The following is a 19,365-nucleotide window of genomic DNA, read 5'->3' as shown; positions in this document are numbered from 1 at the left end:
ATTCAGGAAAAACTTGGTACAGTAAACTATGTAAACAGGTTGCATGTTGCGTTCATCCAATCAGTGACACTGACACGGCTAATATGCAAATAAGGATGTTATCCCAGGGTTAAGGAATGTACAGTGCGAAACATCAGCTTAAGAATACACGTGTGAAAAGCCATGTTGATTAAAGATTACTTTTCCTCTATAACAATGAATTGCATGAATTGTGCACAACAGGACTAGCAACATTTATTAGGAATACAAATAATGCTATTTTGATTTCATCTTTATTGGAGAGACATCCTCTGTCCTTTAGATGAGTGAGCTAACGTCGTGCGCTGTACACTGAGTGTTTGCTTGCACTGACCAGCGTCTTGTAGTCAATCTGTTGTCGGATGAGTTTGTCCTCACTGAGGGAGTATCGGGCCTCTCCGGTGATGGCGTCTATAGGGCCTTTTTCCATCTGCTGTTTAATAGCACAGTACAGCATGAAGAGAGGCTCACCTGCACACTCCTGTAGAGAGAGAAAGAGTGTCAGAAACAACAACAGCGTGTTAGGACTCCACAATGTCACGAATACATGCACTGTGAATTTTTTCACCTCATAAAAAGTGAAAGACAAAGCAAAAAGATGACGCAATCAATAGCCCTTCTTTCCTTTCATAGTAACACATGGACATAAAATGCATTACAGGTATGTATATTGAGTAAAACTTGATTACTGATAAACTGTCACTTCAGATGTGGAAAACAAGCGGCTATAATGGCACACCGCTTTCAAATAATCACAAGGACTTGCCAATCAATACAACCATTAGCCTCTCACACCCTCAAAAAGCCCCTCTCGAAAAAGACAAACAGTTTAAACGTAGGGAATAGAGAGAGCAATAGATGGAGGTTAACGATTGGGAGGAAGCACTTAAACCCCTTTGTGAAACGAACGGATAGGTGTGGAGAGAGAGAAATGACTGGGATGTGGATTGATAGGCTGATTTCTACATCAGTATTAACATTTTTCACTGACTAACAAACAACTTTATGCTTTTCAGGTTCTTAATTATTCATATTTATGTTTCTGTTTGGCAACTAACTAAAATAAATACATTTCAGTTGAAGTACTAAAACTAAAAAATAATAAAAAGGACAAATAATAGTATATAAATACTACTAAAATAGCACTGCCAACCACAGCTTGTATGGCAGGAAAATATGAGTTTGGACAGTTTGGACACTACAAACAAATAAGACTCAAACTTGGTAAAAACTCACCAGTTCTGTTGCTAATCTGAACTGGCTAAATGGCAACTGTGGATTTAAAATCTAACTTAAAATCCATGAATAAATTTGCTTAGCAATCTTATTACACATTACCACACAAAATCTGAAGCTACAATGAATAAACTTGCTAATCACAAGTTTGATCACAAGAAATCTCAAGCTACATTCTGGGAAATTAGCAAATAGCAATGTTATTCATTGTAGCTTCAGATTTTACATGGTGTAAATAAACTTGCTAATCACTAGTTTTTACCTCAGAAACTAGTGACTAGCCAGTTTATTCATTGTAGCTTTAGATTACACATAGCACATACTGTGTGAATTATACATTACCGCACAAAATACAGTGAATAAACTAGTTTCTGAGGCAGAAGCTACAAAGGTTCTGAAGCTACAAGCTACAATGAAAAGACAGAAACAAGATTTTCTTGTGGTATGTGAATAAGCTTGCTAATCGCTAGCTTCAGCTTGAGAAACAAGTGATCAGCCAGATAATTCATTGCAGCTTCATTTTACACACAGCACAAATTTTGTGAATTATACATTACCACACAAAATCTAAAGCCACAATGAATAAACTTGCTAATCGCTAGTTTCTGAGGCAGAAGCTACAATGAATGAAGCTACAATGAACTGTAATGGGTTTCTGAGACAGAAACTAGCAATTAGCAATCTTATTCATTGTAGCTTCAGATTACACGTAGAACACATTGTGTGATTTACACACTACCACACAAAATCTGAAGCTACAATGAATAAACTTGCTAATCACAAGTTTCTGAGGCAGCTACGAGAAATCTCAAGCTACATTCTGGGAAATTAGAAAATGGCCATGTTTTTCATTGTAGCTTCAGATTTTACATGGTGTAAATAAACTTGCTAATCACTAGTTTTTACCTCAGAAACTAGTGACTAGCCAGTTTATTCATTGTAGCTTTAGATTACACATAGCACATACTGTGTGAATTATACATTACCGCACAAAATACAGTGAATAAACTAGTTTCTGAGGCAGAAGCTACAAAGGTTCTGAAGCTACAAGCTACAATGAAAAGACAGAAACTAGCAGTTAGCAATCTTATTCAGTGTAGCTTCAGATTTTCTTGTGGTATGTGAATAAGCTTGCTAATCGCTAGCTTCATCTTGAGAAACAAGTGATTAGCCAGATAATTCATTGCAGCTTCATTTTACACACAGCACAAATTGTGTGAATTATACATTACCACACAAAATCTAAAGCCACAATGAATAAACTTGCTAATCGCTAGTTTCTGAGGCAGAAGCTACAATGAATGAAGTTACAATGAACTGTAATGGGTTTCTGAGACAGAAACTAGCAATTAGCAATCTTATTCATTGTAGCTTCAGATTACACGTAGAACACATTGTGTGATTTACACACTACCACACAAAATCTGAAGCTACAATGAATAAACTTACAAATCATTTCTAAGGCACAAAGGATAGGCACAAAGGATCTGAAGCTACAATAAATTGTAATGAGTTTCTGAGACAGAAACTAGCAATCTGCAATATTTATTTATTTTTAATGGTGAATATTTTTCACCAAGCAATCAAGTCAAAATCTGATTTCCAAAGATCGGTCAAATTTTGATGCTGGAGACTCGTAAGTCACGAATTACGGAAAGCTGTCACATGCGAGACCTCGATCGACCCCCCGACCGCAGTGATTATGATGGGCACGGTGAAACGAGGAAACCCGCCGTCTTCCTCCGCCTCACGTATACCCACACAAAACAGCTTCCTCTGGTTTCCTCCATCACTTCATCCTGTTTTACTCCACCCACCCTCCCACCATATGCTGTTAACGTCTCGTTAGCATCTGCGCTAATTAAGCCGACAGCTGCTAACGAGAGGGAGCGTGAATACATCACTCTTAGAGACCCCCACTGCAGCGCACGCGGCCGAGAGACCAGACCTCATCCCACGCTCTAGCTTCATTAAAGAAAGAGACAGAAAGAGAGCGAGAGAGAGCAGACCACATAGCCAGACCTCACCCACCCATAGGGCTAATGAACAGTAGCAGGAAAATATCCTGTTGAAATACAGAGCTAGCAGATCAATTATTCCACACTACAGCCTTGAGCAGACCTCATTCAAAAGCACCACTGTGGCTAGAATGTTGATAGAAAAACTGCACTTTGAGAGAGATTCCTGGGAAGGTTTGACTTGTGTCAGTTTGCTTCAACTCTGCCGTCTGAGCCGTGTCATCATATGTGATATTACAAGCTGTGTGTTGGTGACAACAGCTTGTCAGTTCCACTAACTCACGCCACAATCCCATCCGTCTAAAACAGCGCCGCTTTTCCTAATGCTAATTAGCGATCACAAACTGTCTGCTTCTGAACTTTTGTCAGCTAGCAGAGGAGCCAAACGAGGCCTGGAAACTGACTTCAAATGAGCAAATCGGAATTGGCTGATTTGGTTTAAAATGAACACTTCACCCCAAAATAAATGATGTAATTCTGTCTGCATTGATTTCATAGTTCACAAAAGATATTAGGCAAAATATTCATGCTGCTCTTTTCCAGCATGTGAATGGAGACCGACACTCTCAAAGTCCAATGATAACAGTATCAAAGATTTTTTTGCCATACGATTGCTTTGTGTGAGACTATTTCTTCTCACACATGCATATGTGTGTGTATGTGTATATATATGTATATCTATATAGTTTGTGTATATATATATATATATATATATATATATATATATATATATATATATATATATATATATATATATATACAAAATTTATGGTCAGTTTGTATGGTAAATGTATCATATATATATATATATATATATAATTATATTATAAATATATAATATAATTATATTATATATTAACATATATTATGTGTGTGTGTATATATATATATATATATATATATATATATACATAATATATATTAATATATAATATAATATAATATAATATAATATAATATAATATAACAGACTGATATCAGACAAGTGACCATAAATGTTATACTAGAAATATATTATTTCGCAAATTGTGTATATATGTGTGTGTGTATATATATATATATATATATATATATATATATATATATATATATATATATATATATATATATATATATATATATATATATATAACACATATATATATTTCTAGTATAACATTTATGGTCTGATATCAGTGTGTTATTAGTAGTATTGCAAATAAATTGACAATTTTCATCCTTTTACAAACAACTACATTTTATGTTGTCAAATAATGCAAAAGCATGTTCAATTAGCGTCATCTTTAAATGAATTTCTATGATGTGAAAGTATTCTAGACTCCCGTTTCCTGTTGATTAAAATTCTTCCAGTGCATGCTGAGCCCTGCATGATTGAACTAATAAAACTAGAGAGCTGCTAATGCGAGAGTGCGAGAGAGACAGAGAGACAGACAGACAGGGGAGGATGCGACATCCTGCAGCTCAATCACGCTCTGTGAGTGGTGTCATGGAGCGAAGCAGGATGGGGGTGGGGGTCAGAGTACAGGAGTGTAAAAAAGAAGAGAGAGCTAAAAGCTGATGGGGACTCAGATGCAGAGGTGCCGCTAGGGATGGCCTTTGACCTGCCCGACCACAGACAGACAGTTCCTGTCTCTTAATTTGTCTCATCATGTTGAAACTACTCATAGGAAGGCTTTTTGGTCACCCTATTCTTGTAGAATAAAGAGTGTGAACTCATTTTTGTGTTTTTGTATGTGTGTTTGGGTGCATTTTTGTTTTTTCAAGAGTGAGTAATAACAGACTTCACACAAAAATGAAAATTCTGTCATTTGCTCACCCTCATGTTGTTTCATACCTGTAATACTTACTTTCTTCTACAGAACACAAAAGCTGATATTTTGAAGGTTTCATGTGGTTTTGTCCATACGATAAAATTCAATGGGGTCCAAACAACAATGGAGCAACTTAACTTTAATTGTATGGACGGACAAAAAAAAACACAAAACACTATGCTTTTAATACACAAATGGAGATTCAGAGTGATTTGTTAGAATGATTCAAACTTGTGAAACATTCAAAATCTCTCTTTGACTGATTCATTAGAAGAACTGGCTCATAAGTTCAAGTTGCATGAATCAAACCTGTAAATCAAACTGAAAACTCACAACTCAGGTAAAATATAACATGGCACTGCAGATTCAGTAGGGTATAAAACACTGGTGCATGTACTATACTATTCAAAATTTGGGGTCTGTAAGATTTTTTTTTAAAAATCTTAACATTCTGAAATATATATATATATATTAAAATATCATTTATTCATTTGATGGCAAAGCTGAATTTTCAGCATCATTACTCCAGTCTTCAGTTTTATTTTTAAGAAACTGTGATGATTTTTTTTTCAGGATTCTCAGCTGAATAAAAGTATTTATTTCTTTTAAAAAATAAAATAAAATAAATAATGACCCCAAATGTTTATTGTATACTGTTACGATGTCGTAAATACTGCACACACTTACTTTTAAGAACTTGTATAGAAGAAAAGTGAACCAATTTGTAAGCATCTTCTCAGCAACAGACTCGGTCCTAAAAGCGGAGAGGAAAAGAGATTTTAGAGATTTATTCATAAAAATAAAATTCATAAAACAAAAAAAATCCAATCCAGAAGTAAATAAAAGCCTTCTCAAAGAAAAAAAAAAAAACTCCTAATGTGGCCTTTTTGAAAAAAAAAAAAAGAAAAAACTATGCTATTTTTTCCAAAACAAACCACCAATCTTCATTAAGACCAGACAATTACAGTAATTGGGCGACGTCTTCCATTAATGGCCAACCTGTCGCCAGCCGAAGACCCCCCAAAAGCTTCCCCAGAACAGAAGTAATTAAAGCAAGATGTAATTAATGGACTTCAATGCTCCTAATTCATCTGTAGCTGGCAAACGAGAGCGACTGCTAGCGCGACCGCTAACTGCAGCTCCTTCCTCCCTCAGGCCCACCAGGAGCCTTTTCTGCTGTTCAATAATGCATTCACATAGACTTACCAACTCCCATTACTTCCTTACATAAGGGCCTATTATTAAATTATATGCTCATTAATAAAACGGTGAAGGGGAGATAAGGTGAATGGAGGGGGACAACAGGTATTTTATGAGGGGCAAGTGTCCTGAATAGCTCATTAGCGCACTTCAATAAGTGCGCTAGATTCAGGGTTGACATTCGGGTGAGATGGAGAGTATTGACTTACACTAACTTTTGTGTGTCAGGGAGAAAATTTGCGATGGCACTTCCAGTCTACTTAAAATGATAGTTAAGGTTTCTTGCACGAAAAATCATGATTTAGTTTTACAGAACTATATTCTACCCTCTCTATGACCCTCAGTGCATCCGAAATCGGATACTATCCGAGTAGGTACTACATTTGAATTTGAATTTAGGTTTTTTTTTAATACTATGTATTTGGACATACTAATCTTTTGCCGTACTGTTTTTGGCATACTATATAGCAGGGAAGAATTCGATTTCGGATGCAGCGGTTGTTTTTGTTACTGTACCCTGTAAGAGTTTTAAAACGAAATAACCTCTGTTTTAATTGGCTAACTCTGTATATCCGTGTGTGTGTGTGTTCTCTCCCACCTCCTGAGCAGCAGTTTAGGGTGGTTCTTGCTCTCCAGGTTCTTGTCGATGAGGTCAGAGAGCAGCTGTTTGAGGACTCCTGTAGCATACTCCATCTCTCCCTGTAGAGCTGTCATGATGAGTGATGCCACGTTGCCACGGTCACGCATGGAGAAGGAGCGCTGAGCTTCGAGCGTGCGGATAAATGTCAGCAGGAAGTGCTTCTTGGTGAGGAGTTGACCAAATAGAGTCAAGGCCTTCTCGACATTAGCCTGCACCTGTGTGAAAACACACAGAGCAACTCATTATACAGTGTAGAATAAATGATGACAGATAAGTTGTGTTTTGTTGAACAGACCAAAAAGAAACATTAATTATAGTACAATTTAATTAATATTCATTTAAAATGTTCCTTTCAAAGGATCTAAATTCTTTCACATCATTGGGTCTCATTCATGAAACATGAGGAGAATGAATACACTACCATTCAAACGTTTGGAGTTTGTAAGATTGTTTAATGGTTTTGAAAGATGTCTCTTATGCTCACCAAGGCTGCACTGATCAAAAATATAGTAAACAGCAATATTGAGAAATATTATTACAATTTCAATTAACTGTATTGTATTTTAACATACTTTAAAATGTAATTTATTCATATTATGCCAAAGCTGAATTTTCAGCAACATTACTCCAGTCTTCAGTGTCACATGATCTTTTTCAGAAATCATTCTAATATGTTGATTTGCTGCTCAGGAAACATTTCTTATTAATATCAATGTTGAAAATAGTTTGTGCTGCTTAATAACTATGTGGAAACATTTTGTGATACTTTTGATGAAGCATTCTTTGATGAATAGAAAGTAACACTCCACTAAGACCGACGGAAAATGAAAAGTTGCGATTTTCTAGGCCGATATATAATAGAGTAATAGAGTATAGTTCCTAGCCATATCTGCCTAGAAAATCGCAACTTTTCATTTTCCGTCAGTTTTAGTACACAATGTAACTACAGAAGAGTCAAGTTTTAAATAGGAAAAATATCGAAACTCTTTGGTCATTTTTTAATTGAGATGCTATTGGTCTCATCAGATTCAATGAACTATGCTAACTATGCTAAAAGTGGTACCGCCAGACCCCGAAATCGGCTGAATGAATCGAAAACGGTAAAACTCAGCTGTTTAACTCTAGGGGAGTTGGAAAATGAGTCTATTTTCAAAACAAGTGAAGTGTTCCTTTAAATGATTAGTTCACTTCAGACCTAACATTTCCCAATAATTTACTCACCCCCATGTCATCCAAAATGTTTATGTCTTTCTTTCTTCAGTCGAAAATAAATTACGATTTTCGAGGAAAACATGTATGTCGGATGATTTTGAAGTTGGAGGAGAAAATTAGATGTTTATGAAATTAGTTTTTCGTCCTACCACGGTACTTCCGTCTACATCACACGTGACCTTTCCAAGATGATTACCTAATGTGTGGCGGATTGCAGACCAGTGCAAGATGATCATTTGTGGTTAAAAAGTGTGTGTATATATATATATATATATATATATATATATATATATATATATATATATATATATATATATATTTTTTTTTTTTTTAAATAAAATGATCGTTTCGCTAAATAAGACCCTTATTCCTCGGCTGGGATCGTGTACAGCTCTTTTTGATGTTTTCCTCAAAAACATTCCTTCCTTTTCGACTGAAGAAAGAAAGACATAAACATCTTGGATGACATGGGGGTGTGTAAATTATCAGGAAATCTGAAGTGAACTAATAATAAAAAAAACTTTTGAATGGTAGTCCATACCTAAATTGTTGCCCTGATTCATTTACTGTATATCACTATTTATTAATTTATTCAATTTTATGATTGACAAATTGGTTCTGTTTGTGTTTTAATAAATGACAGGTTTTAGAATCCCAATTCAACAATACTGCTTTAACAAATGCCATGAATTTGGGGGCGGGATTATCTTTTAACTGGCCAATAGCAGAGGCGAACAACACTAAATTCCTTTTTTCAATGCAATTAAACTTGTGTAATATGACATTTCAAAACAAAACATTAAAGGTGCCCTAGAACCCCTTTTCAAAAGATGTAATATAAGTCTAAAGTGTCCCCTGAACGTGTCTGTGAAGTTTCAGCTAAAAATACGCCATAGATTTTTAAAATTAATTTTTTAACTGCCTATTTTGAGCCATTATTACATATGCACCGATTAAGCGTGCAGCCCCTTTAAATCTCCTGCTCCCTCGCCCCCGCGAGCTCTTGACTGCCTTAAACAGCAAACAAAGTTCACACAGCTAATATAACCCTCAAAATGGATCTTTACAAAGTGTTCATCATGCATACATCGATTCCTGTGAGTATAGTATTTATTTGGATGTTTGCATTTGACTCTGAATGAGTTTAAGGCTATGCTCTGTGGCTAACGGCTAATGCTACACTGTCGGAGAGATTTATAAAGAATGAAGTTGTGTTTATGCATTATACAGACTGCAAGTGTTTAAAAAATGAAAATAGCGACGGCTCTCTTGTCTCCGTGAATACAGTAAGAAACGATGGTAACTTTAACCACATTTAACAGTACATTAGCAACATGCTAACGAAACATTTAAAAAGACAATTTACAAATATCACTAAAAATATGATATTATGGCTCATGTCAGTTATTATCGCTCTATCTGCCCTTTTTCCCTGTTGTTCTTGCTTGCTTACCTAGTCTGATGATTCAGCTGTGCACAGATCCAGACGTTAATACTGGCTGCCCTTGTCTAATGGCTTGAGCATGATCTGGGATATGCAAATATTGGGGGCGTACATATTAATGATCCCGACTGTTACGTAACAGTCAGTGTTTTGTTGAGATTCGCCTGTTCTTCGGTGGTCTTTTAAACAAATAAGATTTACATAAGAAGTAGGAAACAATGGTGTTTGAGACTCACTGGATGTCATTTCCATGTACTGAACTCTTGTTATTCAACTATGCCAAGATAAATTCAAATTTTAAATATAGGGCACCTTTAATCGGGAAATAACCAGATTTGATTTTATTGCATAGTGATTTTATTGTATACTGAACAAGTGGGCTATGTTTTTAGTTGTTTATTTTTTTAAATGATTTAAAACTTTTTTTTAAATATTTTTTTATTATAACATTCAGTAATCAGTTGTGCACTGTAAAACCAGTGACATATTTTAAGAAAGTAAACAAGGTAAATTTTGATTTCATGTTGCTTTTAATGTTTTTGATTGACACATTCTGCCTTTCTGAAACACAAAGTCAAAGTCCTTTACTAGAGCAAACAGCGTTCAAGCACAAGTCCACATGAGGGAAGTTTCTGATTGACATCAAAGGGAATCCAAGATGCTAGCAGCTCAAAACACAACAGAAGGAAATGCAGAGTGAGGGCGAGGTGCAGCTGAGGAAGGACAGAGAGAGAAGGAATACAGCAGGAAGTAGACGTGACCTCTGTGTTCAGGAGCGAAAAGTGGCGATGTGTCCTTCCATGATCCGCAGGGCGGCACCTGTCACTTTTCATCTGCCTCACCATTTCATACATATTACCTGGTCAATTTCTTGAAGCTACATATTTGAAAGTAAAACATAAAAAAGTAACATCTTACACGTGTCCTAAAGGAATATTTCACCCAAAAATGAAAATTCTGTCAACATTTATTCAAATTGTTCCAAACCTGTATGAATTTCTTTCTTCTGTTAAACACAATAGAAGGTATTTTGAAGAATGTTGGTAACCAGACAGTTGATGGGCTGTCTGGTAAAAAAAAAAAAAAAAACTATGCACGTCAATGGGGAACTGTCTGGTTACCAACATTCTTCAAAATATCTTCTTCTGTGTTCAGCAGAAGAAAAAAATTCATACATGTTTGGAACAACTTGAGGGTGAGAAAATGATGATAAAATTTTCATTTTTGGGTGAACTATCCCTTAACAAGCCGTGACAAGCTACAGGAAATTGTCATATGCTTGGTTCCCACAGCCACGTCGACAGAGTAGCCCTGCCCACAGTAAAATCTCATCGGTGCAAAATCCTGCTTCACCTACCTCTATATAAAACTGTAATTATCTCACATTGTTGCTGGGAACTTTTCACGGCCGGTTAAGACAAAGTGCTATAATCCCAAAAAATTACGAAAAACTAAAACGAACAAATAAAATCTCTGTGCGAGGATGCCGGAATCAGACTTCAAAGCGAACCGGCATCTGTTATTGTCCCCTTCAGCACCTTATGCACCATGTAACCTGACAAAGGCCTTTTTTTCCGACAACACAGACTAATAAAGTGCCTCAATTCTTCTCTGCTGAGCCGAATGAAATTTGCAGCCTCTCGGGGAGGCCGATTGTACTGTAGGTTGCTTTGGGGCGAGAAGCTACACAGAGCAATAAGGGTCTGAGCCGTGCGCATAGGCACTTGATTACGCCGGGGACTCGGGGGCAAATACAGTGAAAACAAACCCCAGATGAAATAATAAACATGTGATCCCTCCGCAAGCCAACAGCATGACCTGCCGTACGCAGGCCGAAGGACGTAGCATGTTGGAGTAATGGAGTATTTAATTGCGCTGACCAGTGCGTTTTGAGGTTTTGCGATTGCTCGTTTAGTGGTGTTGTTTTCTTTAGCTCGTGCTATTACGTGTCAGTCATTAGCGTCTGGCTCTACAGTACAAGAGGTCACAATCTGTAACGAATTGAACTCTTTCAACTCCAAATTGTAGGTATTTTTTCACTCTCTCAAGAGAGTCGCCGACCCCATTTATCAGAAGCAAGTGATGTCAAAAAGATTGGTAACCGAATTTACAATATACATTATGACCTTTCAAAGCATCAATGCCACTATCGAAGTTTATACAATCTCAGCCTTACGTGAGGGTCTGATGTTGTTTTTTCGAGTATTAGTAGTGCTCTACTGATTTTTGATTGCGTTGTTAGTTCTGCTCTAGGGTTACCATGGCGATGACGATGTACTGACCCGTACCTCCATCTCCTTGAGCACCGGGTGGTCCTCGATGCCGGGGAACAGCACTCTCATGGCGTAGGTTCGGTAGTCAAGGAACGGGATACCTGCCCCATCCAGCTCCTGGGTCAGCTCATGGATGTCGGTTTGGAGTTCAGCAAATGCTGCGAGGAGAAAAAAAAAAAACTTTTGATGATGATCCATGATATTAAAATAAATACATTCAGACAAACAAAATCCAAGATAAAGGTTTAAGAGAACTGCTAAGGGAAGTTGCTACAGACAAAATATGTGAATATTTCCCATTTTTTTTATTTAGTTTTTCATATTACAAAAAAAATATTCAATCAAAGGAAATCAATATTTATGGGTCATTGACGAATAAGGTTTTTAAAAGTGTAAAAAAAAACATAATGGAGATATAATTAATTTTGAAGTTTTATTAAGTGTTAAAAATGAGATTATGTGGTTTTTATAATCAATTAACACTGCTTTTGTCATTTTTTTTTACAAGATGGACAAAATTTATCACCAAAAAAGTCATTCAGTTTAACAAAAATTTCGGTTTTGACACATTTGGTTATACTGAATGACGATATTTTCAAACAATCCTAACAGACTTTTTCCAGACATTCTTTCTCATAACAAATCAATGACTTCAACACATAATTTTAATACAATTTAATACCATATTTCATGTTGATATATGATGTTATAAAATCATGCCAGAATAAAAAACATATACATTTATTACATTTTAAGATATTTTAAATCACAAATGAAATGGCTGTACTGGCCTTTGGACGGTTAAACCAAATGACCTTTTGACACTTCAAAACCTTTAAAATACCTTTATATGTGCAAAGAATATAATCAAAACCTTTTGGATTCAATAAAAGAGATCTAGTTGTACTACCTTACATACTTTGGATGCCATATCTTTGTTTGTTATTATTATTAAGGCCTTAGGACAAAAAAAATGACCCATCACGTCATTGACCCATAAACAATCATCTACTACTGTAGATCTATATAGGCAACTCAACCCTCAACATATTTCCAGAGTAGTTTTGCAGTGCAGAGCAACATTTAATAATAATAATAATAATAATAATAAAATCAGATCAGGGTACATTTAGAGTATACACTTGTGTGCATAATAAAATATCTCATAACAGAAGTTTGGTTTGCTTTAAGCCTTCTCTAAGTACGAATTAAAAAAACTTCAAATAAAGTGGTTTTATTGGAAACTTATGGAAAAATGTGGTCACTGGGACCCTCGTGAAATAATAAGTACTTGTTGGGTAAACAGAAGTAATGCTAAGTCTGTCAATCTGTTTGTTTACTCGCTTTATGACTAATTTGGTTTTGCTATTCGAAAAGAGCGGGAGGGAAGAGACGTAAGAGACAAAGTTCACGGGAAAAGAAAGTCAATTAATTGCATGAGTGGGTAATTAATAAAGGAGCGGAGCTTTTCATGCATAATTTCCTCCAGCTGTTGTTCCTCCTCGTTGTCCGCTGGGATACAAATACTGAAGCAAGAAGCTCCTACTCTAAATGAGGGTTTCTCGTCTTAAAAATACTACACAAATATTATTCAAGACGAACTGCCCAACGGGATTTTAAGTCTCCTGAAGAAAAAAAAAAAAATGAAGAAGAGGAGAAAGTGACAGGCCTAAAGAGCTTTTAATTCAATGGTTCTTTCTCGTCAAAGTGCACTTGAAAGGCCTAACAAAGATTTCCAACATGAGGGATGGCCTTGTAATTCAATTTCGCTTCATTACTTGGAGAGGCGCGTGTCGGATCGTAAAGCACGAGGGGGCATTACAGACAGCTTGAATGTGAATTTTTTAAAGGCTTCCTGTTGTAGTGGTCAAAACATTACGCCTCTCAGGAAGAAGCGGCGCTGGCAAGGTCAGCCAGCAAAACATTTCCTTTAGTGCAGAAGCTGTTTGTTTGAAAAGTTTCGTACACTGCTGATAATGCGTTTCTTTCTGAAATTGTTCCTTTAGTTGTGAAAGCACTCAAAGCGAAACAATTCCAATTACCGTGATGTCCACACATGCTTGCGCTAACATTTCTGGGCTAATGTAAAGCAGAGAGGCGAAGCTGATATCCCCACTGAGCGTTTCTGTTATCTAACCGGTGCTGGATAGCTCGCTAATTAGCCATTAGCCGTTCCTTTGTTTGTTTGTACCACTGCGCTCTCTGATGGGCTGCATCATGGCTCAGTAAGCCTTTGCACATGGTAAATCGCATGTCCCTGGATGGCTCGCGCCGGTCCACACCCCATGAGTGTGCACGTGGAGCGCCATCGTGACTACATACAGTACGCCCTCCCAAATGTGATACGTAGGGTGACCAGATTTCTCATGGTGGAATACTTTGTGTAGCAGCATCCACTAGAGGTGGTTTCATGATATGAGACTTTTTATTTCATGATAACGATATATATCATATAGTTATTTTATTTTGTTATATAAAAAAAGAACAAAGAAGTAAATTGCAAGCAATATGACAAATACGGTAGAAATGCAAATTAAATACGCTACGTTCTACTGGTACAGTAGGTATATTTAACATGTATACACATTTATTGTTGTATAACATCTTTTGCTGTTTGATTAACATTAATTACACAGACAGGTATTTTAGGCTGCAGTCACTTTAATTTCGAATGCTTGAATCTAATATACTGACCCATATGTGGTTTTCACCAAGCTGTTTACATTCATTAAGCCATAACTGACTGTATTTTACTCCACATGATGGGCATTTTGACAACTGTGTTTGTCCGTATTTGACAATTCAGGCGCAAAGAGAACTGAATTTGGGATTGTGAGATCATGTCATTCAGCCTGATACCACATTGAGTTCTTTCTTACTGCGCATAATAACAGATCCACGTTAAATGTACATTACGCTTCTTTGACACATCTTCACGTCTAACATGATCTTCTCCGCACTCTCTAATATCCTGCATTCACAAATTGCAAGTTAACTGATAACGAATTGTGATTCGATGGTAATTTTGTTCTCCAAAATATAATATGATGAGATCTTTGATTAGGCTATTCTCACATGACTACTCACTTTTATGATCACCTAGCAAAGACAATTTTGAAAGAAGAAATACGGGACAAACAATGAGTTTTTCATAAGTTGGGACACTAAAAATTGAGCTGAAATACAGGAATGTCTAAGGGAAAATGGGAAGCCAGTTGCTCAGAGGGGTGGGGACACAGGTTTCAAGGGCCGTTTACACATTTTCATCCAAAAATGAAAATAATGTCATTAATTACTCACCGCCATGTCGTTCTACACCCATAAGACCTTCGTTCATCTTCGGAACACAAATTAAAAACACTGCTTCGGATCTTTACGAATCAAATTAGTGATTCGGATCTCCTATCAAACGGCTAAACTGCTGAAATCACGTGACTTTGAATCACTGATTCGATTCGTAAAGCTCCGAAGCAGTGTTTTGAAATCGGCCCATCACTATACTGTTGAAAAGTCGTTATTTTGTTTTTTTGGTGAACAAAAAGTACTCTCGTCGCTTTATAATATTAAGGTAGAACTACTGAACTCACAGGAACTGTTTTAAATATGTTTTTAGTACCTTTATGGATCTCGAGAGAGGAAGTACCATTGCTTTGAATGGAGGCTTCACTGAGCCATCGGATTTAATCAAAATATCTTAATTTGTGTTCCGAAGATGAACGAAGGTCTTACGGGTGTAGAACGACATGAGGGTGAGTAATAAATGACATTATTTTCATTTTTGGGTGAACTAACCCTTTAAGGGCCATTGACACTTTTGGGTGAATAAGCCATGAAGTACTTTTTACAGTAATGGAAAAATGAGAATCATTTCTCAACTTTTGGTAATGAGAATTATGGGAGAAAAATGTGCAAAATAATTTATTTTATTCTAAATACAGTACAGTCCAAAAGTTTGGAACCACTAAGATTTTTAATGTTTTTAAAAGAAGTTTCGTCTGCTCACCAAGGCTACATTTATTTAATTAAAAATACAGTAAAAACAGTAATATTGTGAAATATTATTACAATTTAAAATAACTGTTTTCTATTTGAATATATTTCACAAAGTAATTTATTCCTGTGATGCAAAGCTGAATTTTCAGCATCATTACTCCAGTCTTCAGTGTCACATGATCCTTCAGAAATCATTCTAATATACTGATCTGCTGCTCAAGAAACATTTAATGTGTACAATTGTACAAAATATTTGTGTACAATATTTTTTTTCAGGATTATTTGATGAATAGAAAGTTCAAAAGAACAGTGTTTATCTGAAATCTAATCTTTTGTAACATTATAAATGTCTTTACTGCCACTTTTGATTGATTTAATGCATCCTTGCTGAATAAAAGTATTCATTTCTTTCAATTTCTTTTCAAAAAAATAAAAATAAAAATTCTTACTGACCCCAAACTTTTGAACGGTAGTGTATAATGCTACAGAAGCTTTGTATTTCAGATAAATGCTGTTCTTTTGAACTTTCTATTCATCAAGGAATCCTGAAAAAAAAAAAGTACACAACTGTTTTCAACATTGAAAATAATCATAAATGTTTATTGAGCAGCAAATCAGCATATTAGAATGATTTCTGAAGGATCATGTGACACTGAAGACTGGAGTAACGATGCTGAAAATTCAGCTTTGCATCACAGGAATAAATTACTTTGTCAAATATATTTAAATAGTACACATTTATTTTAAATTGTAATAATATTTCACAATATTACTGTTTTTTACTGTATTTTTAATTAAATAAATGTAGCCTTGGTGAGCAGATGAAACTTCTTTTAAAAACATTAAAAATCTTAGTGGTTCCAAACTTTTGGACTGTACTGTATATGATATAAAACATCTTTATCCAAAACCACATATTTTCTTGTAATTTTGGTGTAAAATATGCTATTTCTTGACAGGTTTTGTAAGATTCACCCCTTTGCAGCCCATTTTCTGACCCTGTTGACCTCATTGGGTTCGACAGACCACTGGTTTGAGAGCAGAGTGTCATTACGAAGCAAATCTATTCCCATCTGAAATGAGAAATAACCAAGCCACGGGCATAAATATTTTGCAGAGGTTGTAAATAATGTCTGTGCATATGATCCAAATAAAATACTGATGCACAGATTGAATGGCATTGTGATAACAAACCGTTCAGGTTGACCACTAATGAAGGCGGTCGGCCAATCAGTGAGAATCAGGTCTAAAGAACGTGACAGCTAATCAATGCCTACCGCTTCCTTCACCCATTTGGCAAGCAGCAAATTTCTTTCATCATTCTCCCTCTGCCATTCAGCCAACTCCCCCTTTGCGGTGAAAAAGACTGTTTGTTAGCTAGCTAGCCACGCCACGCTTTTTCATCCTCCTGACAGGGTTGTGACCAGGAGGGTCGACAGTCCTAAGATAATGGCCAATTAGACCCAGTGCATCTCTACGAGACCAGGTAGAGTGTGGCATTGGGAACCTTTACGGCATTCGAAAGCTGCATTTCAAACTGGGCGGAAGACGGAATCCCATAACAGCGCAGCCCACTAACACCGACCTGTTACCAAGACATGCTAACAACCATAATGGTGTCACCATGGCGACAAGAGAATGAAAAAAGATGTTAATGTGGAGGCTTGATAGTAGGACCCACAGGTTTCACTTCAACAGCAATTTAAATCATATATGAAATTCACATTCTCTGATGTGGACATTTAATACAGGAAGTGTCATTTACATAAAACACCATTCTTAAATGTTTAAGTAGGAACAGATAGGGTGTAAAAGATTATATGTGTTACAAAAGTAGTCATTTATTAAGGTCGACTAGTGTTATTATATTAGCAGATGTAAAATGATTGTAATTAGCAGATGTAAATGATTAAATGTAATTGACATTTGATTCATTTTAGAAACCTATGAAATCATTGAATTCAGGAGTTCCAATCACTTCCATGGCCACAGATGTATAAGATCAAGCACCTAGGCATGCAGACTGCTTCTACAAACATTTGTGAAAGAATGTGTCGCTCTCAGGAGCTCAATGAATTCAAGCGTGGTACCGTGATAGGTTACCACCTGTGCAATAAGTCCATTCGTGAAATTTCCTCACTACTAAATATTCCACGGTCAACTGTTAGTGGTATCATAACAAAGTGGAAGCAATTGGGAACAACAGCAACTCAGCCACGAAGTGGTAGGTCACGTAAAGTCACAGAGCGGGGTCCGTGCCTGCAGATGCATACAGTGCACAGAAGTCGCCAACTTTCTGCAGAGTCAATAGCTACAGACCTCCAAACTTTGTGTGGCCTTCAGATTAGCTCAAGAACAGTGTGTAGAGAGCTTCATGGAATGGGTTTCCATGGCCGAGCAGCTGCAGCCAAGCCTTACATCACCAAGTGCAATGCAAAGCGTCGGATGCAGTGGTGTAAAGCATGCCGCCACAGGACTCTAGAGCAGTGGAGACGTGTTCTCTGGAGTGACGAATCACACTTCTCTCTCTGGAAATCTGATGGAAGAGTCTGGGTTTGGTGGGTTCCAGGAGAACGGTACATGCCTGACTGCATTGTGCCAAGTGTAAAGTTTGTGTCCCAAAACTTTTGGCAATATCACACACATACAGTACAGTCCAAAAGTTTGGAACCACTAAGATTTTTAATGTTTTTAAAAAAAGTTTCGTCTGCTCACCAAGGCTACATTTATTTAATTAAAAATACAGTAAAAACAGTAATATTGTGAAATATTATTACAATTTAAAATAACTGTGTACTATTTAAATATATTTGACAAAGTAATTTATTCCTGTGATGCAAAGCTGAATTTTCAGCATCGTTACTCCAGTCTTCAGTGTCACATGATCCTTCAGAAATCATTCTAATATGCTGATTTGCTGCTCAATAAACATTTATGATTATTTTCAATGTTGAAAACAGTTGTGTACTTTTTTTTTCAGGATTCCTTGATGAATAGAAAGTTCAAAAGAACAGCATTTATCTGAAATACAAAGCTTCTGTAGCATTATACACTACCGTTCAAAAGTTTGGGGTCAGTAAGAATTTTTATTTTTATTTTTTTGAAAAGAAATGAAAGAAATGAATACTTTTATTCAGCAAGGATGCATTAAATCAATCAAAAGTGTCAGTAAAGACATTTATAATGTTACAAAAGATTAGATTTCAGATAAACACTGTTCTTTTGAACTTTCTATTCATCAAATAATCCTGAAAAAAAATATTGTACACAAATATTTTGTACAATTGTACACATTAAATGTTTCTTGAGCAGCAGATCAGCATATTAGAATGATTTCTGAAGGATCATGTGACACTGAAGACTGGAGTAATGATGCTGAAAATTCAGCTTTGCCATCACAGGAATAAATTACTTTGTGAAATTTAAAATTTTAAATTGTAATAATATTTCACAATATTACTGTTTTTACTGTATTTTTAATTAAATAAATGTAGCCTTGGTGAGCAGACGAAACTTCTTT

At 36.0% G+C, this 19,365-nt stretch overlaps 1 protein-coding gene across 1 annotated transcript in view; it reads right to left on the bottom strand.

The window, feature by feature from the left end:
* plxna1a (plexin A1a) overlaps positions 1–19,365 on the bottom strand; it is a 260,833-nt gene that overhangs the window by 20,505 nt on the left and 220,963 nt on the right. Inside the window, 4 exon segments of the mRNA XM_048179014.1 lie at positions 353–499; positions 5,771–5,837; positions 6,882–7,138; positions 11,868–12,010. Of these exon segments, the coding sequence (XP_048034971.1) occupies positions 353–499; positions 5,771–5,837; positions 6,882–7,138; positions 11,868–12,010 (614 nt within the window).

The sequence above is a fragment of the Megalobrama amblycephala genome, linkage group LG24, assembly GCF_018812025.1.
Source record: "Megalobrama amblycephala isolate DHTTF-2021 linkage group LG24, ASM1881202v1, whole genome shotgun sequence".
In the NCBI taxonomy this organism is placed as follows: domain Eukaryota; kingdom Metazoa; phylum Chordata; class Actinopteri; order Cypriniformes; family Xenocyprididae; genus Megalobrama; species Megalobrama amblycephala.
Note: the sequence above shows the minus strand (reverse complement) of the source record. Positions and strands in the feature narration are given on the sequence as shown.